This window comes from Pholis gunnellus (assembly GCF_910591455.1).
Source record: "Pholis gunnellus genome assembly, chromosome: 20".
Lineage (NCBI taxonomy): Eukaryota > Metazoa > Chordata > Actinopteri > Perciformes > Pholidae > Pholis > Pholis gunnellus.
Window position 1 is genome coordinate 13,422,792 of NC_136547.1, and position 25,503 is coordinate 13,448,294.

At 40.9% G+C, this 25,503-nt stretch overlaps 3 protein-coding genes across 3 annotated transcripts; 1 reads left to right on the top strand and 2 right to left on the bottom strand.

Annotated features, from left to right (window-relative positions):
• The first annotated feature begins 3,007 nt into the window (after positions 1-3,007).
• terf1 (telomeric repeat binding factor (NIMA-interacting) 1) lies at positions 3,008-6,701 on the top strand. The gene is made up of 10 exons (XM_079181906.1): positions 3,008-3,136; positions 3,820-3,909; positions 4,161-4,288; positions 4,482-4,568; positions 4,685-4,834; positions 5,329-5,438; positions 5,545-5,574; positions 5,687-5,784; positions 5,912-5,982; positions 6,112-6,701. Exons 2-10 carry the CDS (start codon positions 3,891-3,893, stop codon positions 6,277-6,279), a joined length of 861 nt encoding a protein of 286 aa, XP_079038032.1. The 5' UTR covers positions 3,008-3,136; positions 3,820-3,890; the 3' UTR covers positions 6,280-6,701.
• Positions 6,702-6,883: 182 nt separating this feature from the next.
• On the bottom strand, positions 6,884-10,058 carry sbspon (somatomedin B and thrombospondin type 1 domain containing). Its single transcript, XM_079181907.1, has 5 exons — positions 9,556-10,058; positions 8,422-8,616; positions 8,200-8,278; positions 7,427-7,603; positions 6,884-7,234 (listed from the first exon to the last, which is right to left on the bottom strand). Exons 1-5 carry the CDS (start codon positions 9,776-9,778, stop codon positions 7,117-7,119), a joined length of 792 nt encoding a protein of 263 aa, XP_079038033.1. The 5' UTR covers positions 9,779-10,058; the 3' UTR covers positions 6,884-7,116.
• A 10,367-nt stretch (positions 10,059-20,425) lies between these two features.
• On the bottom strand, positions 20,426-24,494 carry rpl7 (ribosomal protein L7). Its single transcript, XM_079181908.1, has 7 exons — positions 24,460-24,494; positions 23,853-23,952; positions 23,094-23,260; positions 22,447-22,584; positions 21,695-21,804; positions 20,908-21,123; positions 20,426-20,473 (listed from the first exon to the last, which is right to left on the bottom strand). The coding sequence occupies exons 1-6, from the start codon at positions 24,471-24,473 to the stop codon at positions 20,915-20,917; spliced, it is 738 nt and encodes a 245-aa protein (XP_079038034.1). The 5' UTR covers positions 24,474-24,494; the 3' UTR covers positions 20,426-20,473; positions 20,908-20,914.
• Positions 24,495-25,503: the final 1,009 nt, after the last annotated feature.

Consider the following 25,503-nt stretch of genomic DNA (forward strand, 5'->3'; position numbering starts at 1 on the left):
TACAACTACCAGAATCTCAACAAACAATGCAAATGAGAATTTGACTTTTCCTTTTTCGTATTATATGGCTGGCATATGCTGTCTAGCATCTTAATGCCAGATATCAATGGACCTCAAATTTGATTATCTGTGGGAACAGGGATCCAAATTGACCACTTTGGGCCTTTTATATTGCTGTTAGATTTACATAATCTAATAAATGTCTGAGGAAGATATTAAGATAATCTAATTCCAATGGCCACACAAAGGATTTTATGTTTTTTGTGAATTAACGTTGAGAATGATTCTATTTTTTCTAAACCAAAATGGAGCACGACCACAATTTCCTGCCATATGGTGGTTGAAATGATGCGTGCCTTTTCATAACACTGCTGTTTATGAGAAGGTAGCAAGTCATTTTGCTTTGTTCATATAGCACTGTACAGAAAATTCTAATTTTATAGGAGAAATCAGGTCTTTATGTAATACACACAAGTAATGTTATTGAGTTCTCAGGTTTTCTATAACTCTCTGATGTTCCGATTGGATAGATTCTCTGTTTTTTGTTTTTTTTTCTTTAACAGCTATTGTCAAGTAGTTACTTCTGTACTTTTTGAAAGGTGATGTTGTCAAATCCACATTGATGTCTTGGCTCCCGGAGTAAGGAGCGGCAATATTTCTCCCTCCTCCTGGGTAATCCGTGCACCACCGTTCAGTATCCACCCCCCATCAGTCTTCAGTGAGGCAGAAAGGAGCCCCAACAAAGGGACAGAAGTTTGACTGTTAGAGTTTAAGATAAATAGCCAGAAGGAGAATGTCTAACTGACCATAGACAGGCAGGAAGAGATCCCTACTGTCACTGAGATGATACATCTGATTACTTCCCATGCTGACAGCACTGAGTGCTCCTATCCCTACAGCTTCAGGGGCTCTAAGTCCATAGCATGTCCTCAGGCATGGTGATCGATGGGTGAACGGAAGGCCAAGATTAAATGGAGTCGTCCCAAATGGTTCCATCATATCAGTGATCAGCTGTGATCCATATTTTCTTTTGTCCGTGTACATACTGTATGCCCAGACCAACATGATTTAACTCCGTAATCAGAGATTCACGCGAGAGCTCGTGGAATTATCTTTGAAATGATTGATCCCTCATTGGAAACACAGATTCTTTGGTACTCTCCGAAGTAAAATGCGGGGTCAGCGTAGGTTGTTGTGGTTTGGGGTTCATTTTTTTTTTTTATGATAACCTTCTTGTTAAATCTATTTTTTTCTGTACCTGTACGTTCACTTTAACATTTTTCCTTCCATCCCTTGTTTGTAGTGATCATGTCTCCGTGCGATAGCCTCGAGTAATCCTTCATTTTGACAGGTAGGGTAGAGAAACAAGGGATTTGGATTGATCAGATAAATTCCCTTGCGATGATGTTTGTGTGGATACTGAAATTAATTCTGTGAGCTGACAGTGAAACGACTGTGCTCTGCCATACTGTGTCACAATGGCATTATCATCTGTGATAGCGTAAAGAGTGGAAAGGCTGTGTCTTTATTTTCTCTGGGAGAATGGGTATTGTCTGTGTCACTCATGCGTGCTTACCAAACCGTGCTCCCTGAAATGCATAAAGCTTCATTGTTTCTTCTTAAGTCTCTGTGTATTCTGCCTCTTACAGTTTTTGATTTTTTTCTTTTTTTTTTTCTGTTCAACTTTTAGAGAGCATTATCATTAGACACATTCTGAGCTACAGATTGTTTCTGTATGAAGCAACATCATTGTAGGCCTATGCATGTAGTAGTCCGAACAATTATGTGACCACTGAACACTTTGTTATGGTACATGTCTGTCAACATTTCTGTAGAGCATTGTTCCCCATTACGTCTATTAGCATATGCAGAATAACAAATAAATGTGTATATAACTCATGTCTGTCTGGTGTTCTCTACTTTACAAATGAGTTGTTGTCTAAATAGCATTTTCCACATGCATGTTTTGCTTTATAAGGATCATAATATGATGAAAAACTATCAGTTTATAAATACAAAGACTGTTTGGTGTTTGCAGCAAGAAGGTATGCCTGTTTTTTTACATCCAAAAGTGCAGCCCTCCCAAAACTCAAAACGAGAATCTCTGGCATGTAAGGTCTTTAATATGAAAAAAACTGAAGGAACCTGAGCACTCTAAAAATAAGTACAGATGTTATGCGTTATAGTAATGTGTTTTGGACTATTGTCGGTGTATTTATTGTATCTCATGGGGCTAGAATGACTGTATCTATTACATCCATTGTGTCACATAGGATCACAATAACAGTATCTATTACATTCCAAGTCTCGAAATAGGTCGGTGGGGATGTTTGTCTCAGTTGTATTGTAAACCGTAAACATGCACACTTTATAGAAAACAATGCCTACAAGGTACCATCTGAAATGCCATGACTTTTCTTACCTTAGTGAATCTAAGTGAATTTACTTTTTTACAGTTTTTAAGATTGCACATTAGGGACATTTTAAGTACAATGAGCACAGACAAGATCACCTACCCTTGTCATTAACATGAACAAGTCTCATTATGTGGCAATATCGTCCCATCACAGCCCTAAAATTGATCATTTTTGTTGCATTTTTGGAATTTTTTTATGGATTGGCTGATTGAAAAATAATGTATCCCCTGACTGAGTGTGTTTACACATATTTCACTGCAATGCAGCCAAAAACAGTAACACAGCTTAAACGTTTAGAATAATTGCTCTGACATAGTCCAAACCCCCACAAAAAAAGAGAACAAAAATTAAGTTCACAGAGGAATTATATTTTGGTCAATGTTATACTAATTTGTTTAAACGTGGTAGTTACTCCTCCCAACGCCAGGGGGCGCTGCAGCATATCAAGAGGCGCTAAATGGGCAATGGCGCGAGCGCGGAAATCAAACAACCACAACAAAGGGGAAATGATTTGAAATATGTAAAAACTAAAATAATGGAACCTGAAATTAAGGATACAAATGTTACAGCTGCAAGTCATACAGATGGAAGTGTCAGTTTTTCCCAAGTTACTACCGTTGCTAATCGGTGGATATTGGACTTTTTGTTTGTAAGTCTGTGTCGGCGATTCAAGGAAGACAAATTTGATGAATTCAATGAAACGCTTTCGACTTTCCAGGGTAAGTTTTTAAAGCTAGCAAAGCGTTAACAGTTAGTTAGCTAGCGTTAACTAACATTAACTTTGCTTATTTAAAGTATACAGGCAGCACCTCTGCCGAATGCACAGATACATGGGGTAACTTTGACCTTTAGCGATAAAAGTGTTTAGAATTCGTTAATTCGAATTAACGTTAATAGCTCGTGCACTCAAAGCTAATGTTAAATTGGTTAGTTGTTAACCGGTAACGTTAACGGTAAGTTTGTACTATATTCACAGCCCCTGAGCATTTGCAATGGCTGCTGAACCAATGTAGAAGTAAAATTGTATAAAAACGGTAAGATTAGCCAAGTTAATGCGTCAATATAATGACATTAATATGAGGAGATAATTGCTAAGTTAGCTTCCTTGCTAAAACTCTGGGTCCTGCTTTTAAACCCAGTAGCCTCAACAACCTAAAACAGTGAATTGTGAGTTCCAACAACATACATTAATTTAATTATTTAAAAAAACATAATGATAAAAGTAACATACCCCTGACACATGCATTGGAATTTGTCATTCTTTTAGTAATTAGTATTGAAGAATGAAATGGTAATTTCGTTACATTAATGTTAATAATACGCCATCTTAATGTCTTTGTTGATTTTGAAAACCTAGTGGCTCACACGGTTTTGTACATTTTTGTTTACTTTTTGATTTTAGCCATTTGTCCATCACTGAAAGGAAATGTCCATCGTGAGAAAACGATTATTGGTGCCTTCCTTGCGAGAGTCATGCATGGAAATCATTTGGGTAAGTTGTCGAAGTCATCAGCTGGCTCAGGCCTCACTCTGAAACATCTGTCTACATCTGCATTTACTTGTTGAAGTTAGTACTGCATGGAGGTCAGAACATACAGCAAGCATCCCCATAGAAGCTAGGCTATAATGAATGAATATATCCTGTGCTTCTTTACTCTGCATACACACATAAGTACTAATATCCACACACTCACAAACCCTCTACGGCCTGTTTTAACCATATAATACACTGTTTTCCCCCAGATGTCCTGTTCGAAGAGGAAGTCCATGTGATGCCTCTGATGTCTGCTTCCAAAATATGGTTAGACCTAGAGGACACTGTGGAAGACGAAAGTTTGTTCAAAAACATCACCCATCTTTTGCTTGTCCAGGTAATCGGATCACTTCTTTTTGGGGTGTATTGACACAAGATGGATGAACGTCCAGACATGGCTTTAAATGTGACGGAAAGAATAAAATAAATTCCGGAGAACGCTACAGTCTGCTGTTAAAGTCCTGATGTCACACAGGGATGCTTTGTCTTTGATTTGATTAAGATTCTGATGCATTTGTTAATCTTCCCAGTCTGTGGCTGTGTGCTTGGAAAAAGGCAAAAGATCTTCCGCCTCCTCTGCCCTCAAGTGGTTTGAGAACAACCGTGAATTCCCACAGGTCTGCATGTCCATTACTGTCTCTTTTCTTTTCAAAGGCACAGGGGGTCAATACTGGAATATTTGCTGGCCTACAATGATTGACTTTAATGCACAACAACTCATATTACTCAACAGAACATGATGGTGAAGCTGTCGACAATAGTGACACAGAGGGAAACCTACCACCCGTTCCTCATGAGCTTCAGCTTCAGCCGCCTGCTGGAGACAATCAAATCTTACTTGGACGCCTACCTGGAGAAGAATCCCTCTGACTACCTCCTCAAGGTACAGGACCTGAGCCACACTCACACGACCTGTGTCAAACGGCAAGGTGTAACAAACGGCAGTCCATACATTTTCTCTCGTCCTTTGACCAACTGAAGGTGCTGATGTGACATTATCAGTCATAGCTAATTGACAATTTGTCATCAAAATTAGTTGGAAGGACAAACCGCCACATGCACCAGAGTCCTCCTCGGGGTCGAACACACCCGCTTATGCAAGAAAGTTTAAAAAAATGATTTGCATAGAAGCCGCTGACCAAGGTTAATCGTAGAAGGCTATTATAATGACAGGCCTCGTTAGCTTTGCTTTCACATTATAGCAATACTTAAAGGAATACTTCACCCACTAAATGACCATTTCTATATCAATCACTCACCCCGTGTTGGTGAAGTGTTCTTTAAAGCCTGGAGGTTTATTCTTTCGGAAGAGTATGAAAATAATATTTAGTAACTAATATGTTAGTGTGTGTTTTTGTCTGCCTCTTCTTCTATCAGGAAGCCACAAAGATGGTGCAGTCGTCAGAAAACACTGAGGGTTTGGAGGACGTGATGACACAGGACAGCGCTCTGTCAGAAGAAGCCAACACATCAACAGAGAACAGAAAGTAGGAAATAACTTTTTTCACACCCTCAGGTTTATTTATTGAAATGTGCACATGGTCCATTTCTGTTGTGTGTTGAACAATACTCTGTACATTTATGTCTTAACAGGGAAAATAAGAAGAAGGCTGTTTGTTTGAGGTTAGTAGAAATGTGAAATGTGTCTTTTGCGGTCTCTGTTTGGGTAAAAGCAGACAATCAACAAGCTGTGGGGTTACCGATATGTATGTCTCACTGTATGACACTTCCACAGAACAAAACGGAAACTACTGTCAATGAAGATTTCGGACGTCTGGCAAACTGATTCATGCAAGAAGTCGTATGTCACGCTCAGAAGAATCTCCCGCACCGGTATGTTTTATCTTTTCTGTTTTTTCTTTTAAAAACATTGTATTTTGATTTGATCTGATGTATCAATACTTTCAGTTTCTATAAAATAAAGAACTAATGATAATAATGGTAAACCTCCCACCGTCAGAGTTATCTGAGATAACATCCCCGAAGGCAATGGACACCTCGAAGATCAAAACAACAAGAAAACCACCTCAGGTAAATAGAACCGTACAGCTCATTCATGACCAGTATATTAATCCCAAATCAAGTGAATATATGAAGTTCAAATGCTAACTTTGGTTCGGATTTCTGAAAATTGCATCCCTTGTGTTTTACTTTGTTTAGAAATGGACATACCAACTGGACCAGTACCTTAAGATTGGCGTTAGACGTCACGGCCAGGGGAATTGGTCTCGCATATTAATGGATTCGGATTTTGACTTTGACGGCCGCACTGGCACCATGCTCAAAGACCGCTGGAGAATTCTAGTAAAGACAAACAAAGTAAGCTAAAGAGGGGGAGTCACTCCCTAACTTTTACACTGTAGTGATGTACCTGTAAATAAGGCTTGACCAAACCTTTTATCAGCCCAGAGCTTAATGTCTGAAGGTGTTATCAGTGTGTTGCTGCTGCTCTGTTTGCACCAAGACAATGTACCACCAGAGGGCACTCAACACATAATGATTAATTGAGCTACAGCCAGATAGATGAGATGGATTTAAAATATAGTTCACAACATCTGTAAGTATTCACCTGTAATTTATTGATACATGGGATTAGCTACCACACTCATAAAACCCCTTTAAACACACTGGCTAAACTCTTGAAATAGATCCTTTATGTTGTTGGTGTCAAAGCTATTTCATACCACTAGAGGGCACTCAACTCAATTTACTCAGCTGCCAGTGTTTGTTTGATTTAATTTTCTTGGGGGGGGGGGGAAATCAGTTCACAAATGTAAAATTGTAAAATATTGTTATAACATTGTAACAAACGAATACAACAGTGGCTTGTTACAATTCAAATTATGCAAAATCTTCTTTTGATAGGTGCTTAACTTGTAATAAAAATGTGAAATACTGTACAAGTTACAACAGTGTCTTTACATAGTGTGCCACAATGGAAACGTGCATGGTGATTGCAGAGCTAAACTTTTTATATCGGTAGCATATTATTTATTAGAGACAAAATTACATTGCACAAGTCTTGAGTCTCTCCTTCGAGCTGAAAGCCGTTTTGAAGCATCTGACCTGAACACAGTGTTTCAGTCTCGCTGCTGTGCGGAGCTCGGCTGTGAAATGTTATTGTTGACTCCAGATCAGAGACTGTCGCGTGGCGCTTCGTCTACATCAGATGAAGACGAAGCTGTGTTGTGGCGGACAGTTGCACTGCTCGCTTTGCTGGATCTTCTTCCAGGTCCCGCTGCACTGATGGTTCCCCACCGCCTGCCAGTGGAGCAACGCTTCTCTGCAACACAGTCACAGCCCACTAATGTTTTTATCACCACCATGTGCATCATTTCACACATTCACATCTACAATGGCAACATTTGAAAAACAGGAAATGTAACGTGCTCTTGTATCAAATCTTTAGTAAACCAGGTTTGTACGAACCTGAAAGCACACACACACCTACACACACACACATATAGGTTCTTACTTGTCTGATTCCAGACCGTCTCCTTGGCAGCTGCCACTATTGTTGCGCATGGCAGGAGGTTCACATGCCACACACACTTTAAATCCTTCTGTTATGTAGCGCGTCCAGTGTGTGTGTGGCCGGTTCTCCACTGTACAGTGGGGTGTCCGGGACTCCAGCGTGAATTCCACACAGAACCTGAGGGGAGTAGGCGCAGGGTCACGAGGGTCACACACACACACACACACACACACACACACACACACACACACACACACACACACACACACACACACACACACACACACACACACACACACACACACACACACACACTCATTCCTGGGATGTTAAGACCAGTGAATCAAGAGGACTAAAGTAAATTTACAGGGATAGTTTTCCACACCAGTCAATGGAGTATGGAATGATCATTCGACCAATGGGGACCCAGTAAACTGCACACAATACCTCACGTACTGTCATCTAGGCCTTTTGTGCATGTGCTTTTCATGTGACGGTCTTTATTAAAGAATAGTATCCCATTTCAAAAGGGTTGCCGGCAGTCTCTCAACGTTTGCTATATTTAATGACTTGTAGACAGACGTGCAGGTGAGCAAACACCTACTGGTACATGGGGACGTAGTTGAGCTGTTATCTTTTTGGGGGGGTTTGGGTTACAACAGCATAATGCTCAAATGAAGTTTAACCCCCGTTAGCATTCATGAACTTTTGAATTTAAAAGATTTCCGAGTACTTTTTTCCGGGGCTTTATAGGAGCAGGATGTGAAACCTACCCGGGGTCCAGGGGGTTTCCGTAGTTGTCATGCTTCGGCCTTCCCTTGCCAAACTCCATGCTGGTGATGAATGCAGGACCTGATAAGAAAAAAACAATTCAGTATTCTATTGGTAAGCTGAGGTTAAGCACATTTAAGGTGCAAAGTAAACAATGCATATTAAATCAAATAACTGCAATTGCAGGTACAGTAAACCACGGTGAGGATTGTGTATTTGTGTACCTGAGTTTAGTCCACAGTGGCCACCCTTATGGTCTCTGTACTCCCTGCAGCCGCTTTGTTGCTGTAGACCAGGACAGGGCTCTCCACTGTTACTGGGCTGCTGCTCTACGTGACGAACACGGACCCGCACTGAAGCCTGGCAGGACTTGGCACAGCCGCTCCAAAAGCTCCAGCCGCTCACAGTACAGTCCTGAGCTGGATGTTGGCGCCCATGTTGTGGGGAGAAAGAATATTACAGGAAATCCTTTTGTGGTAGCAAACAATCAAACGGCAGTGAAACTCATAGAAATTGGACCGAACACTGATTGGTTTAGTTTAGTGTGTGCAGAGGTGATCAGCAACAGTAAAAGCTTGCAGCGTTCTTGCAGACTGCATAATTACAATCTCCCTGTGAAGCAGTGTAATGGAGCTAAATATCCAGGAAATAACTTTAGATCAATGGAGCATTGATTGTGACTTGTAGAATTAGTGTTTCCTGCTCTACTCCGAGTGGTTTGAGATTATGCCGAGTGAGCAACCCATTCAATCACCAAGTCCTGTGATATTTTCTTTCTTTTCAGTCGCTCCCTGTTTTCTCGATGATTAAGCTCCGATGCATTAATCATGCAGATTTAGTCTGTTATCGGCCTATAACACATATTAGGTGCGCTCGGCTTGTTTGCCTGGAACTGTAATTGCTACAACTGATTGACAGAATCGCATTCTTCAAATATTTTTGACTAATTCCATTATGTGGGCCAGTCCGCTGAAATGAGGTTAGACACAGAGCTGCCATGGGTTATTTGGTGAACTGATTATGGTATGGTTTTTTTGTGATGTAGCCGACGTGATGCGTGCTCCAGAAGAAACATAGAGAGCTGTCATATTGTTTCTAGTGCACAAGTTGGGAGGTGGAGATAAATGTGCTCAAACAATTTCACATGCCGTGGATGCATTTGGAACAGCTCTCTGTCATCAGATAAGCGGCCCAGGTACTAAAAAACAATCAGCTATCTTTATCTTCTGTCTGCTAATCTGTCTTTAGCAAGGGTTATCTCATGCGACAGGTTATCTCCCACATGGTTTCGCATAGTTATGTGTGTGTGTGTGCACAGAAAACCTCCTTCGCACCGATCCCTTCCTGTCCTCCCTCACCTGGGCATTCTGTGAAGTAGTCGAAGCAGCAGTCGTTGGTCCTCACACAGCCCTCGTCGCAGTAGCACGTCCCGTACACACGGTCCATCCTCCAGTCGGTGGTCAGACAGCTCAAGTCTCTGCCTCGGCAGCATTTCCCTGAGCAACCCCCGGACACCAAGTGGTTCTTTCCCAGAGTGGAAACCACCAGCAGCAGACACGCAAACTCCGCAGAGGATCCCATCCTGAAGGGGGGGGGGGGGGGTCAGGTCAGACCCTTGACGTTAAAACACCTAGCCTCTGAATTTGTAACTGATTCGTCCCTCCCTGGTCCTACTCCTCATCTGTCACACTCATGACCGTGAGAGGGAGAGGTGGGAATACCAGCCCAACCCGGCCCAAGACAGGAGCCCCTGTGACCTGGAATGCCTGCGTCCGTCTCCTGTGTCCAGCCCCTCTTGTTTCCCTTCAGGAACGGGTCTGCAGAGTAACCTACAGCACAGGACGACCCGTTCCAGCGCTGATCAGACTCCCGTGTCTCTCGTATTGTGTGTGTGTGTGTGTGTGTGTGCGTCCTCTCCCTTCAGAGCTGGTGACTCTCTCCTTGTTCCCAGCTGAGCACCTCCCTCCAGTTGATCGCACACAGGAGGAGACAGTGAGGGCAAGGGAGGGGTGAGTGGTTTTGCCTCCTACTTCTGTTCTCTCTCTCTCGCTCTCTCTCTCTCGCTCTTTCTCTTCTCACCTGTCTTATTGTTGTTTACCCATTTTCTTTCTTACCCTCTCCCTGCAGGTCTAGTGTGACCCTGATGCCAGTCTCGCCCAGCCACTCTGCCACCCCAGACCTCGTGAGTCCCAAAAAGAAAGGCAGGAATGTGAGCAGTTGGCAGGTCTCCAGACAATTGTGCCAAGGGGCCCGCTGAGCATTGTAAAGCCACCCTTTGGTTCTCACCTCTCTCTCGTTTTCTCTGTCAGGTTACTGTAATCTTGTAAATATCCAGACTCTTCTTTGTCGTGCTTTGTACCTTCATGCGATCAGGTAATTGAGTTATCAGATTTATTTTATTTAGCTGTTGATATTTCTGTGAAACTACACTTAAAGGAGAAAGTATTGTTATGATGTCTACTGTGAAGATTACAATTCACAAAAGCTGATAACATCACTTTGCCCTATTTCTAGGCCTGCTCTTATTCATGCGGTGCAAACAGATATTGTTCAGATCACTGCAAAACCCGATGTTCAAAAGGAGTTCCGTCATGCATGTTAATTTTAGGGGGGAAAAGTCCTATCATTTTTGCAAGACTCTGGCAAAAAGCATTTTTCATGTTCTGTTTGCTCAAGGAGCCTGAATGTCTGAGGATGTTGTGAACTCCGCAAGGTCAGCTTTTATTTGAGCAGTGCCTCCTTCATCTCATGGGAAACAAATGAGGCCTCTGCAGGGAGCACTAGCCGGGTGACGAGGCCTCCCCTCTGCTCACTGCTATAGAAGGAGCAGATATTTGTAATAATCGGGATGCTTTTTTACTTCTTGAAAAAACAGCTTGCGGAGAGCGGCGGGGGGTCTGTTTGGGTCCTTTGATTCTTCTTCTCGCCATAAGCAGGTAGGTCAAGCGGCAGTAATGGCCTTCATCTTTCACCATAATCATCAGCAGCAGCATCACTGAGGAGCAAGTGTCTGAATCGGTGTATAGTAAAGTTTGAGGGGGGTTGAACCCAGACTGACCTCAGAAGTAAAAGTAAAAACTTATTTTGAGACGGTGTCTGTTTTCCGAATGATGGACATTTCTATTTTGTAATTCCAAGTCCCCTAAAATGTCACTAATGCTAACACACACACACACACACAGATTACTTTTTCAGTGCTGATTTTATCTGTCCACTGATGCAAGTCTTCCAGCTGCATCAGTTTGCTGTGGCTGCAGCGCGTTGGAAGTGCACATCAAAGCCTGTGTGTTTTACATCTGACAGGCCCCCAACCCTGGACCTCCTGCCCTCACTGTGCACCTGTCAAAGACGATCAGCCGTCCTACAGTAACGCGCCCTGCTCCCGAGTCTCCTCGGTGTATGTGAGTAGAGAGGAAAGGAGATTACGCCCGTGGTAGCTGTCCCTCAGTTGTCTCGAGATGGTGAACCGTGTGTGTTTACGCTCTTCCAACTCTGTCACAAGCTGCCATGTCAGAGGCTGAACGCATGGCAGTCACACGACGAGAGTTTATTTGACGAAAGCGACGGACGCAGAGAGCGAGAGAGAGAGAGAGAGAGAGAGAGAGAGAGAGGTTGGATTTAGTTTTCTTGAGTTGGGCGTCGAGCAGACGGCCGGGTGAATCCTCGCTCGATCTCGCCTATGTGGGGAATGCAAACTGTGGCTGTCGCCACGGTAACCGGTTGACCCCGGGTTGCTACAGTTTCAAAACCTTTTGTTGACTAATGTTCACCGTTTCATCTTCGCCACCTGTTGTAAAGGAACGCGGATGACGTCACCTCCGAACACCATATCTGTATGTTACACACACACACACACACACACACACACACACACACACACAGAGGTATGTGGGCCATTACACATAATAGTACAATGTAGGACAGAAAGACTCTTTAACTAATATGTTGTACATGGTGGCACAGGGTTTTGAAGTTGCCACTGTTCTTCAGACTCATTCTGAAGTTCAAAATCCAATATATCACGACCTCAAAAATCTTTAACCTTAAACAAATATTTAACGAAAGATTAATAATAGTTTGTTTCTTCCTGAAGAGTTCAGTCAGTGTCTGTCCCATGAATGGAAGCCTTTGTCCACGATCATCTGAATTCACTCAACTTCCTCCCTCCATGTTTACAGCTGTCCATTTGCTGTGTGTGTGTGTATGACGTTAAGGGAGTGTACATACATTATCTGCATTTATCCATGCGGTGGCATTTGTTAAAGCCTTTTATCTTATTTCTTGTGAATAGGGAACCCGGCTAGGACACACACATCGCATGAGTCATTATTTAAAGAGATGAAGCTGGATGTTTGCCTTGGCGTGTGTCATCAGAACACAGTCTTCAGGCCGAGGTTCATCTCGGAGACAGATAAGTGAGGCTGAGCAGGTTACAAGTTCCCTTCAGAGAACACAGAGGATTGTATGTGGCAGTGCCTGCTCTGTACAACTTAAATCATGACCCCGAGTGAGTCTCTCGCTCTTCCCATCACGCTTACATCATCTATTTGACAAACCATCTAGTGCTAATGATGCTCCATTCATTAGAGGCAGTTACAGTTTGATAGATTTTGGGTGATAACATGCTTCTCCACTGCACTGACATCACTGATAAATTGTCCCCTCATCAGTCAGCTACCGTTGCACACAGTCTCGTATGTGTGTACGTCGATGCGGACATTAGAAGTAGGGCTAGGCTAGATGTGTGGGTGGGGAGGTGAGACTGACCCCCCCCCTACCTCCTGAGAGCGATGAGACATCAAGTGAGCGAGGTGCATCTATCATTGTGGAGTCCATAAATCATATTGTGAAATGTCAGAGAGCAGTGGAAAGGTTATAGGCCCCTAGATTTCGGCGTGTGTATATAGATTTACGGCACAATAAGCCCAGTTGCCAGAGATTTGCCGTCGTTTTTGGCTCGGCTGTGATGGGGAAAAAAGACAAAGATTTGACCTCCGAGTGCCCCTCTTGAATACACAGACACACACAGGTTCCTATGGGACCAGGAGCTGTTGTCACATGTCGCTTGTTTGTTCTATCATTTATTTCTGATCACTGTGTAACCATATTTTAGGATCTTTTAACAAGGTTCTCTGGAGCCCACACTGGTTTCACAATAGAGGAGCCATCAGTTGGCGGGTTTTAGCCGTTATAAAGCAGGATTTTTTTATTGGTTGCCTGGAGGTCGTTTATGTTAATTTCTTTGTAAAGAGAAGATGTGATGCTTGTTTTGTCCGAGCAACAGTTTAAAACCCCAAATATTCAATTTGCTAAAATGTAAGACAAGGAAAAAACGACAAATTCTGAGAAGATGAAACCCTAAAATGTGAACCAAAATAATAAAATTGCATATTACTCATTTGACCCGTTGTTGATGCAGCGCTGTGCTCTTCGCCTGGCACTGTCCTGGTTAAGAGTCCTGTGGAACTACAGTGAAACGATAAACCACTTGTGGGCAGGCCCCAGTACAGCTCTTATTAAAGACCTGTTTGTTCCAGGTCATTTTGTTTCACTACACTTGAAAGGGACGGTAAAAACCCTGACCGTTTGAGCGTGAATGCAACCCCTTCTCTTGAATAAGGGGACGGCTCTGTGTTTCTAGGTCACTGTGCGTCCCCGAAATGCACACCTCTCTATCCGTGGCGAGGGAGGGAGGGACACAAACAGACCTCAACATTTGACAACGTGACATTTGCATTTAATAGGGAGCTTAGGGGGTACACTTCCTGAAGTTAAACACTGTTAACGGCTGAGTTACAGTGTGGCATATCGACCAAAGTCCTTAAACTTTAGCACGGTTTTTTCTTGGCATACTAACCCATGCCATTTTTATGACGTACTCTTCTATGAAATTTGTATGACGTGACTATGACTATGTTATGACGTTTTTATGATCCCTAGTATGTCATTAAAAATGTCATAGTATAGTATGCCTAAAAAGTTTTATACCATTTTTAGGAGTCGTGGAAAAAATAATTTGTTGCATACAATACTAATACATTTTTGTACAGACCATTTTTTAAGGCATACTATACTATGACTGTTTTTATGAAAGTTTGTGTGGCATACTGAACTGTGACATTTCTTTTCTCAATTATTTGTATTGTCTAGAATATCCTTAAACTTGTAATTGTATAGAAAAGTGTCATAAAACTGTCATTTTATTTGTCCATAAAGAAAATCATAATTATGCGCTACTGTTTTTCTTTTGTTTCCTGCAGACATTTTCATAAATCTGTACATGAGTACTTGACTTTCACGTTTGTTCTGTTCTTTACTGTTGTTTTGGGACTAAATATGCTTATTTATGACTTTTAAACTTGTCTGGTCTCCCATTTCTGTCACGTCCTATGAGCCAGGCTGTGACAAATACTATATTGTGACTTTTTTACGATACTTTCATGGCACGTTACACTGACTTTTGTTACAACACTCCATAGTATGTCATAAAAATGTCTTAGCATAAAGTCTGTGGTAAAAACCTAGTAGTAGTGTAGTATACCATGAAAAGAGTCATTCAAATGTCAAATGTATAGTAATATTAGTATGACATACCATTATATTAGGACTTCTGCAGACAGAGTATTTTTTCTTTTACATTTTGTGATTGTGACCTTTTTTCATGGGAATTTTCGACTGGCTATACCATGACGTATTTTCATGAATTTGTATTGAAATACTATAATTTGACCTTTTTTATGTCATTTTTCAACATGCTCTTCTATGACTTTTTTGTCATTTTTCATGACATTTTGTTTTCGACATGCTATACTATGACTTTTTTTCATTGTTTTCGACATGCTATACTATGACTTTTTTTCATTGTTTTCGACATGCTATACTATGACTTTTTTGTCATTTTTCATGACATTTTGTTTTCGACATGCTATACTATGACTTTTTTCATTAAAATATTTTACATGCTATACTATGATTTTTTTTCAATACATTTTTCGACATGTACTATTGACTTTTTTTCATTAATATTTTTGACATACTATATTATGACTTTTCTTCATGAATTATTGTCTGCCCGGCTCAGAGAGAGCAACAAAACTGGGAGACGAGCTGCTAAGAAAAGGATTTCCACAAACATAAATTAAACAATACAAAGGGTGGGTATCAGTTGCTGCATGTATGGGTGTGTGTGGCAGTGTATAGCAATAACAAACTATAAACCCAAAGAACAGTGCCAAGCCGGTGGGAGAAAGGAGCTCCTCTCCCAGGCTGCCAAAAGAAGAAATTATTTATGGCCAAATTCACACCGGCTCCGGTGTGGCTCATCCATCTGACGGCCCTCCAATCAGCACCTGCAACAGACAACATCAAGCAACAGGGACACCTAGTGTATGGCAGGAGGAGGGTCGTCACATTATGGTATGACTTCATTACAATACGACATAATAATACTTTGACTTTTTCAATCCATTTTTCGAAATGCCGTACTATGACTCGTTTCATTTAATTTGTCGACATGCAATACTATGACTTTTTTTATTCAAAGTTTCGACATAGTGTGCTGTGACTTTTTTCATTTAATTTTTCAACATATTTACCATAAACTTTTTTTCTTGCATCTTGTTGACATACTGCACAATGACTTGATTCATGAAAGATTTCAAAATACTATAATTTTACTTTATTTCATGGCATCGTTCAACATGATTTCTTCGTGAATATTCATTGACATAATATACTATGACTTTTTTTATTAACATTTTTTACATATTACACTATGACTTTTTAATTGTATTTGTAAATACTATAATTTGCATGTATTTTATGGCATTATTCGACATGCTGTAGTATGACTTTTTTTCATCACATTTTTCAACATGCTATACTAATACTTTTTTTCATCACATTTTCTATCATCTGCCATACACACTCTGGCAACAGGTCAATCATCTAAAATGAATGACTTTAATTCACACATTAAATGATGTCTCCTGTAGTTGTTCACACTATGACAACAGGGATACAAATTATTTCATGGAAGACATAATATAACAAGTTCAACCATTGTCCTAATTGAATTATTACATGTTAAACAAGCACGATGACCGCAGCTGCTACATCTTCAAATGATAATGAAGTCCTCATTTCTCTCTTAACAAAAGGATTATGACTGCAGTCTTTGTCAAATACAATGAACAAGACTATTCAGAGACATGAGCTGCCCCTCCATACAGCAACAAAACAATGCATTATGTGGGGAAAGCACCACATTCTGGGATCTGGGGGCACAGTTTTGTATCTGATTTGTAGATATGGAATGCAGATTATGTTTCATCGCAAATATTTTAGGCATTCTGATGACTGCACTAGTCGATATGCAGTGTATGTGCCAAAAAGAAGGGAAAGTTCCCCTTAATAGCCCTCTAGAAGCTAAAGAGCAAAAATAATGACCAAAAAAATGGAAAACGTTCTTAACAAATAACAATAACAAAAATAAATGTATTTAATTCAGGAAGACATTTAACAAGGCACAAAAATGGTAAACTATTTAATATTCCAATTACTTAACGAAGCTTAATAGTATATAACTGCAATGTTTGAAACACTGTTGTATTGAGATCCAAGCTTGACAGCATCTGCAACATATGCATGATACAGAGAGACATATGGCAGTATTACATAACAGCCATTACAAGCCATGAGAAAGATAAAATAAATATATTTGTATCCATATGTTGTGTCGGGAAATACTAACAGCTGTGAGTCAGAGTAGAACATATTCAGCACCACGATGTGTGTAGCAAATGCTGCAATTTACCACAGTAAATACTACTACATAACTAATAGAGGAACTCAGGTCAGGAATCCCAAAATGTGAAGAGCAGCCATGTTAAGCAGAAAACTAATACCACTGAGGACAAACAAGCAGTCAGAACAAGCCACTGAAATGACGATGGCGCCCCAAATGTTTTATTTTGTTGAGATGTTGTTGGCACAGACTCAAAGGTTTTGATCCTCGACCAGTGTGACTGGGAAGACGGTGATTGTCAGGACGGAGTTTTTTTTGGTTTCCTCATTTTCTTGAGCTTTTCTTGTCTCACCGTCTCACCCTCTAAAGAGGACAGCTCAGTTATCCTGTGGATGAAAGAGCGAGAGGCTCCGACCACTGGGTCCGGATAGGACTGGCCTGTGTGGCAAGAGGCAAAGCAAGAGAGAGAAGAAAAGAGACAAAGAAAGAGAAAGATGAATGGAAGGGAGAGAAGAAGAAATATTAGGATGAGATCTATGATACCGATATCGACACTCAAATTAAAAACAACAATATTTAAAGGGTGCACTACACAGAGCGCAGATGTCCTCCAGCTGAGTCTGCAGCGACCACTGTGATTGAATGAATACAGCCGGGGCAGTAACGCGTTCTCAAACAGACTTGATGCAAACTCAAAAACAAGCGGCGATGTAACGGTATACAAGCAAAGAGCTTGAAGCCGGCGTAGAATACACATCATACAATCACGACGAGATTGGTGTGCGGAGTAAGAATTCGGTCAGTGGCGGTATAAAGGTCGGAAAGGTCCTTGAGCTTGCAGCCATAACTGGCCACCAGGGCCCATACAGCAGAATGCAAGATTAGCCGTGGACAAACACAGAGGTGCGCGCTCACTCAGCCACGGACAAGGTTTGTATTCTCCTTACTACACAGACAGAGGGCATTCTGACCAGAACTGTTAAGGCCACAACAAATAACGGAGGATGGATGAGAAGATACTCAAAATTCTTGGCTTCACAGCATCACAAATAACTCACTCTTTGGATGGTCTTTAACGCTCGGTAGGTTGTAGGTGGTAGGATACTTCACCGTAGGCTTGCTGAACAGAGGGAAAGCAAAAGATGTATAGTTGTGGCATATAATTAAGAGAACTATTGATTGGCCTGGTGTGATTTAGTTTATATAAGGGCAGAAATACCTGCTGAGCTTGCAGTTTTCCACTGCGAAGGTGTTTCTGCCATTAAGGACTAAAGTGGAGGGAAAGCAGATGGCTGGAGTTGTATTCAGTTTATATCTTTCAGCGTAGCTGGAAGAAAGAATTGAGGACGTTATGAACATATGAAAGATAGGGCTGCAAATATAGATTTTGGGATATAACCGTTGTATTTGGTTTTGGTTACTTCCTGTGTAAGCATGAGTCAATTGTATTTATATCTATCTTTAAGAAGACCCAGCTATCTTCATATAAAAGGAGAAGATGTGCATGTTCTGCCGAAATTGTTTAAATAGTGAAAGAGTGTAAAAGTGAAGGCAGCATGCCATCAAACTAAACTGATAAATGATTATGACCTCATTGTGTAAGCGAAAAATGATTCAGTTTTAGCTATAATCATATGCCCGGATGTTGCCAGAATAAGGCTTAAACCCCTCCATCTGTGACAGACAAATAATGTGTGTCTAAACATTAATTGTCTCTGTTCATATTTGTGTTATTCTTTTCATATATGAGACAGTGACGTAAGTGTAATTACTGCGATCTGTGCAGCTGTGAAGAGTACAGCTACAGGGCTGAGTGACATTAATCCACTGGTTACCCCAGGGTGAAAGGCCGCCCTGAATGGCTGTGGGAACGCTCCTTGGAGAGGCTGAGGGGATGCAGGTTGCCAGGTCTGTGCACATGGTAGTTTCTTGACAGCTGAGGAATCACAGTTCTGGTCCTTTCTAAACTTGCACCTAAAAATAATTGGACGTAGATATTCAGAACTAACATCTGATCTTAAGACAATCATTTTCTAAAAGGTAAATCAAAAAGCGTATGTATGCAAAGTATCAGCGTTACACTTGCAGTCACTGAAATGAGACCTGTGCTCATTATGTATGAGGACAACTCCACCTACTGGCAGTCCAGTTACAATCCAGGAAATAGCCTCAAAATCAATGTGTATCCAATTCAATTATTTTAGGTAAATTCATCAATTTAAAAACAAAGATTATGCTATAAATACACTCTGAAATGTAATAATGAAAGGGAAACATTCCTATTGTGTGATTCTTACACTGTTTATCAAAAAGAAAGTGTCTCCCATAGATGTCCTTCAGGTCATTGTTCTCCGGTTCCAGTCTGACCTCACTGGCCAAATTAGGTGACCTACACACAGATTAAAGAAAGAAATAACATAGCAGCACACATGGACTCTAAAGGTGAATGCCAACCCAGAATAATGACAGTGTGTGCCATTTGTGTTTTTATCCTTGGATGCTATTAAGTGTATAACCACTAAAAATATCTATATATTGTGCTTTTAGTGTAACACACTTATACTTGTGTCAGACTAACACATTTGCTGGCACAGCTTGTCAAGTAGAAGCCAAAATCAGGACACTTATAATGAAAATGGAGTGCGTAGCATCTGGACACAAGGTGATGTCAAAATGCTAACGCATCTTACCCTCCAACTATAAAGCCGCTAACCAAGGTGTTCCACTCCCTGGGCTCTACAACAGAGATGAACGGTGCTCAGCATTAATTTGACGGCAACATCTGAATGAATTCAGCAGGTATATGTCGCACGCTTACTTACTGCTCAAGGGTTGTATCACCGGCAGTTTCATCCTTTTGTTATTTTGTCCTCCAGCAGCCCCCATCACATAGTTCCTGTACGCTAGATATCTAGCCGCGTCAGGGCCGCGCAGAGCGTAATCTGAGCTCCCCTCCGGTGTTAAAGGCTCTGCGGCAGGTAGCGATGGATTAACCCTAACAGGCATAATGGCGGCGCTGCCGTACGATACGTTAAAAACAAGACGTGGTTACAGACCAAATACACGACACGTGGCCGTTTTTACGGCGAACTCGTGCAGGCTACACATCCCCGAGAAGCGAGGCTAGGATACAGCTGACCGCCTTTAGTGCAACAGAGTCAGAGGCACCATGGAAACAGGCTTCACGATGACCGTTACTAGGCATCAGTAGTTACCCAGAATGCAGATGTTTAAACAAAAGTTGTTTTTTTCCGCCTTCAATTTTTTAGGATTCTTTTCATTTTCAACCTAAAATGTATGTTTTTTATGTGCAATACTAATGTTTTATATTTTTTTCATACTGTCCTGCTCGGAATCAATAACGAGCTTATTACTTTGGGGTAAAGACAAAAACCAGCACTACTGTAAACCTTTAAAAAAAAAAAAAGCTATTCTATGCATGAGCTGGCATATTGATGAATGACACAATGACAATGATCAGACAGGTTTTTGTCCCAAGATTTTATTGTACAGTTCGAGTCCTTGAAAACCTGAAAAAGAGAAAAAAAACACGTTATAAGTGGATAAAGTCGAGTGTTCTGGATTTTATACCAGATACAAAACAATGTCCAATAAATAAGGTCAACAAGTACACTATGTTCCTTTTAAAGTATGTTATTGGAACCGTTTGTGACAAAGGTGGACGATTTGTTTCCAATAAAAGACTATAAGATATATTTAGCAATACAATAATTATCATATTGCCTTATTGGCTGTCATTTGTCACTTTCCCTGTGTCTTGCACAGACTGAAGCATATGTGGTAGATAATTTGAAGTTTTATGGCTAAGATGTGGTTTCAGACATAATTGGCTTAATTTCAGCTGGTTTTCACCATAGTCGATAAGATGGGGAAAAAAGATTGTGCATCATTAACCACAGCTAATAAGCCACTTGTACTTCCCTACAATATTCCTACAACTCACCATAACTTTAGTTCATCCTCCTGATCATTCTGTTGATCTGATCCTCCCTGTTGCCGGCGTCACCTCCCTCCACAAAGTGAGTGGTCTTCTTGTTCATACCACCGCGGGGAGACGACAGCTTGAAGGGCCACAGGAAGTTGTTGGCGGGCTTGAAGTTCTTTCCAACTGTGTAAATCTCATGGATGAGGTCTTCAACACAGATGATGCCGTATTTGCCTAAGGATCAAAACGCAATGGGCTTAACAAATTGAACTGCATAGCTTTTGGCACACTCAACTACTTTTACTTGAAGTGAGCGTATAAACCGAGAACGTGTGTATATTGGATGACTTTTACCCAGACTGGATGATATTATTGTATCCAAACATTTAAGATATTTACCAAGTTACAATGCAAGTTCAGACACTCTTAAAGCTCAACATAGATTTTGCTTTGTTCGGTCGAACTAAACAAGTCTGATGAGTAAAAGTCTGCAAACAAGAAGTAAAATGCATCCTAATGTTCGAGTCACTGTTGGACTGACTTGTGGTTTCAGAAACAACTGGCTTAGTTTTCTGTTTTTTCACCATGGTCGATAAGACGGGGAAAAAAGTGTGCATCATTAACCACCTAAAAAGTCAGTTCATCCTGGAGTCCAGGTGGACGTCTGTGCTAATTTAGAAGACCGTCTCTAGACGTTCCTGAGATATTGCATTCAAGAGAATGGACCAAACAGACAGACAACCCAAAAACATAATGCCTCTGGCTCCATGTCTGTCGCCGGCACATAAGAATGAAGGTTACATACCGAGGGCCTTCTCCACCAGGGCGTTGTCTGTGAGGGCAATGCGCTGTTTCCTCATCCTGCCATGTCCACGCTTGTAGATGAGCTCACGCACAGACTTCAGGTTGGGGTATCTGGGGGACCAACAGGTGATACACGGTTATGAAATGAGCTCAAATCAGATGTGAGCAATGTAGTTTGCCAAACAGGAGGATTTGCTTATGGGTGTTATAGAATGTATAGTCCACATGGATTGATTAATTATAATTTGACCACATGTCCAAATTATATCTTGTAAAATGTAGTTCAAAAAATAGAGTTTTAGGAGATGTTTTTACAGCAAAATAAGATTGATATTAGAGGGAATTATAACCCGTTAACATCTGAACACTTTATTGTTTTTAGTGTCATCACTGTGGCTTGTCTAATTGTTGCTACAGTCCTGGCTAAAACTGTCTCCATCAAGACAGTCACAACTAGTCTTCATAGATTAAATCCAAACCAAGACCATTACAGCAATTAACTTAAACTTTCTCAGAATAAAGGTGTGTAAATACAGCACACTGCTGTACCATTTATGTCGGAATGGAATGTGGTTTCAGACCAAACTGGCTTAGTTTCAGTCAGTATTCACCATTGTCGATAAGATGGGGAAAAAAGTTGAGCATCATCAACCACATTCCAAAGATAAAGCATGTATAGTCACTAGTACGTGTTGATTTCAGCACACATTGAAGTGCGTCTATTATGAGGTCAGTGATATCGGCCTCAATTACCCCCAAGCGATGTAAGGCTCGGCAATCCTGAGCATGTTGATGGAAGCCTTGTTCAGTCTGACGAACACGCCGTTGAAGATCTGGCGCAGACGCATTAGCTGCAGAACTTTGCGGACCTTGGGGCTGACACCATTGATACTGGAAAAACAAATGGAGGACAATGATTAGCAAATAGCTTAGCATCAATGTACAGCGTTCTCATCAATTGTCGATTGTGGTTTCAGAATAAATTGGCTTATTTTGCATGAATGTATCATCATAGTCGATAAGTCGGGGAAAGAATTGTTCATCATTAACCACGCAACGGACAACTTATTTGCAGACAGTACATTTACATGGATTGCTATTGTAACCAAATGTTGGCAATGAATAAAATTGCCTTAACAGCAGCTCACACTCCAAACTAAATATTTACCATACCTGCCTTGTAAAAAGAGGCTCAACTACTACAAATGTCTCATTCCACTACATACAGAAGAGCTTAACAGCAGGAATACACTGCTGCTATAAATGATCCATGTCAACAGCTTGAGCATCATGTCTTATTGGAAATCTAATAATCCATGTTAATGTTACTTAAATAGGTTTAGTCTGGCCATGCGGTACAAGTCTGTGCACAGATAAGACACTGGCTGGGCAATACTCACCCTCTGATCCTGACAACAAAGGCCAGTTTGGGCTCAGCAGGCACGTAGTAGTTTCCCACTTTGCGAGCAGTACGGCCCAGGCGAACCTCACGCCTGTACATCTGCCTGTACTCCTTGTGGTACTTCTCAGCCCTCTTGTAGATGAGCTTCCTGGTCACTTTGCGGTCCTGAGAAAACATTAGGAATAACGAATGATCATTCAGGGCAAGAATTGATGAACCCATTGACAAATGAGTCAAAAGCACTTATTTTTAGAGCCCAATACACAGAATTGTGATAGAATCTGAATTGTAAGTCGCTTTGGATAAAAGCGTCTGCTAAAAGACTAATGTAATCCAAGTAGTCTTCATCGATTAAATCCAAACCAAGAACATTGGAGCAATTAACTTAAAACTCTCAGAATAAAGGTGTAAATACTGGACACTGCTGTACCAAGGAATGCGGTTTCAGACCAAACTGGCTTAGTTTCAGTCAGTATTCACCATTGTCGATAAGATGGGGAAAAAAGTTGAGCATCATCAACCACATTCCAAAGATAAAGCATGTATAGTCACTTTGCGGTCCTGGGAAAACATTAGGAATTCAGGGCGATAATTGATGAACCCATTGACATATAAGAGCCTAATACACAGCATTAGGATATAATCTGAATTGTAAGTCGCTTTGGATAAAAGCGTCTGCTAAATTACAGTAATATAATGTATACACGAGTCAAAAGCACTTATTTTTTTAAGCCTAATGCACACGCTGGACACGTACCTTTTTTTCAGACAGCATCTTCTTGACGCGCATGGCCTTCATGGTGGCATAGGCCTTTCGCCTTTTTAAAAGGCTCTCAGGGACCGCCTGCACTTTTTTTCTGGTGGAGACAAACAAAACGTTAAGACCAATTTCAAACACATTGACAAACACCGAGAATTATCATACGGTTTAGTTAAAATGGTCCAAAAACTCATCGTCGCTGGTAGATGCTAGCTTGCTAACTGGTCATTTACCGGCTCCCATACACCGTGTGTTGTCTCACTCCAACGAAAACTAGCCGACGTGTCTTGGAAGCATTAACAACAGCACGAAAGTCAACGACATATTATGTCAGTTGATTCTTAACTTTGTTCTCCTACATGGCACTTTAGCTAGCTTCCTATTGAGTGCACTGTGGCGGTAGAGAAAGCCATGTTGTATTACTACGGCTACACACAAGAACCCATTAAGTGACATTAACAACAAAAATAACCACAATCCTACACAATACAACTAGGATTACGGGGTATACAAACTAAACAATCTATCATGGATGTAAATTTAACAAAGATGCCTATTTTAACAGTGGATGTGCATAGATTTTCACAAAGCACAAAACACTCACTCTGCGTCCGCCATTGCGTCCACCGAGAAAGAGAAACTTCCGTCTGCGCATGTCCGAGTTATGGGATTTAGGACCTCAACTGGCTGTCCTTCCAGCTGCCTGACTTGTACATTTATTTCGCAAGCTACGCGTCACCATATAGACGTTTTCTAAAACAATGTGTATACTTTTGTATATTTAAAAAAAAAAATGTGCCATTAAGTTTCTACAGTGCTTTCTTGTAATGTGATTGTTTGAATGGCCCGGGAATTTACGGTGTCATCTCAGTAAACTTGCTTTTGTTTTATTTGGATAGTTGTATTAAAACTTCAACAGACTAGAATGCTAACATTAGAAATAACTTTAAAATGTTTATTCTGTCATTCATGACCACATTATCGGCACAATATGCTTTTTATTAATCAATGACAATTGCATATACAATTCAAATAAGCAAGGCCACACAAAGACACACAAAGTATAACAAGGAAAATAACGAAGGACAACAAGACTAAATCATAGCATCAAGTCCAGTCAAAGATGCTCTAAAATCAGTTGAATATTTCATGGCATCCATATATATATACACTGAGTTCGCTCTTAAATACCGGAAATAAGGTGATGGTTGTGTTGTGCACTCGCTAACCCGGCTGATGGTTGTGTTGTGCACTCGCTGACCCGGCAGAGGGCGCAATCACTTCATTTTGCAGACCAGGATCACAGAGCGTCTCTTCTCTTTCTACATCCATGGTCTGGGGGGGAACTTCCATTCGCTGAACCTTTCTGCTTGATCCTGGATCTCACTGAAAAAAAAGGTAATCTATTTCAGGTTTTAAAACACAGGCAGTGTGATGCAAAGAAAGGTAATACAAATAAAAAATGTGTTTTCGACTGATTTTAGAGGACATATTTTCCATATGGCCAAATGCATTCAATACATTGAATATGATTCAAAAGTGAGACCCAAGGACAGTTTTGCCACACTTTGCTTTCCATGTTGGGCTTCTTTAATGCTAGGCGTGCTTTTGTCTTCGCAAGATCTTATGTAAATATATTGACATGCAA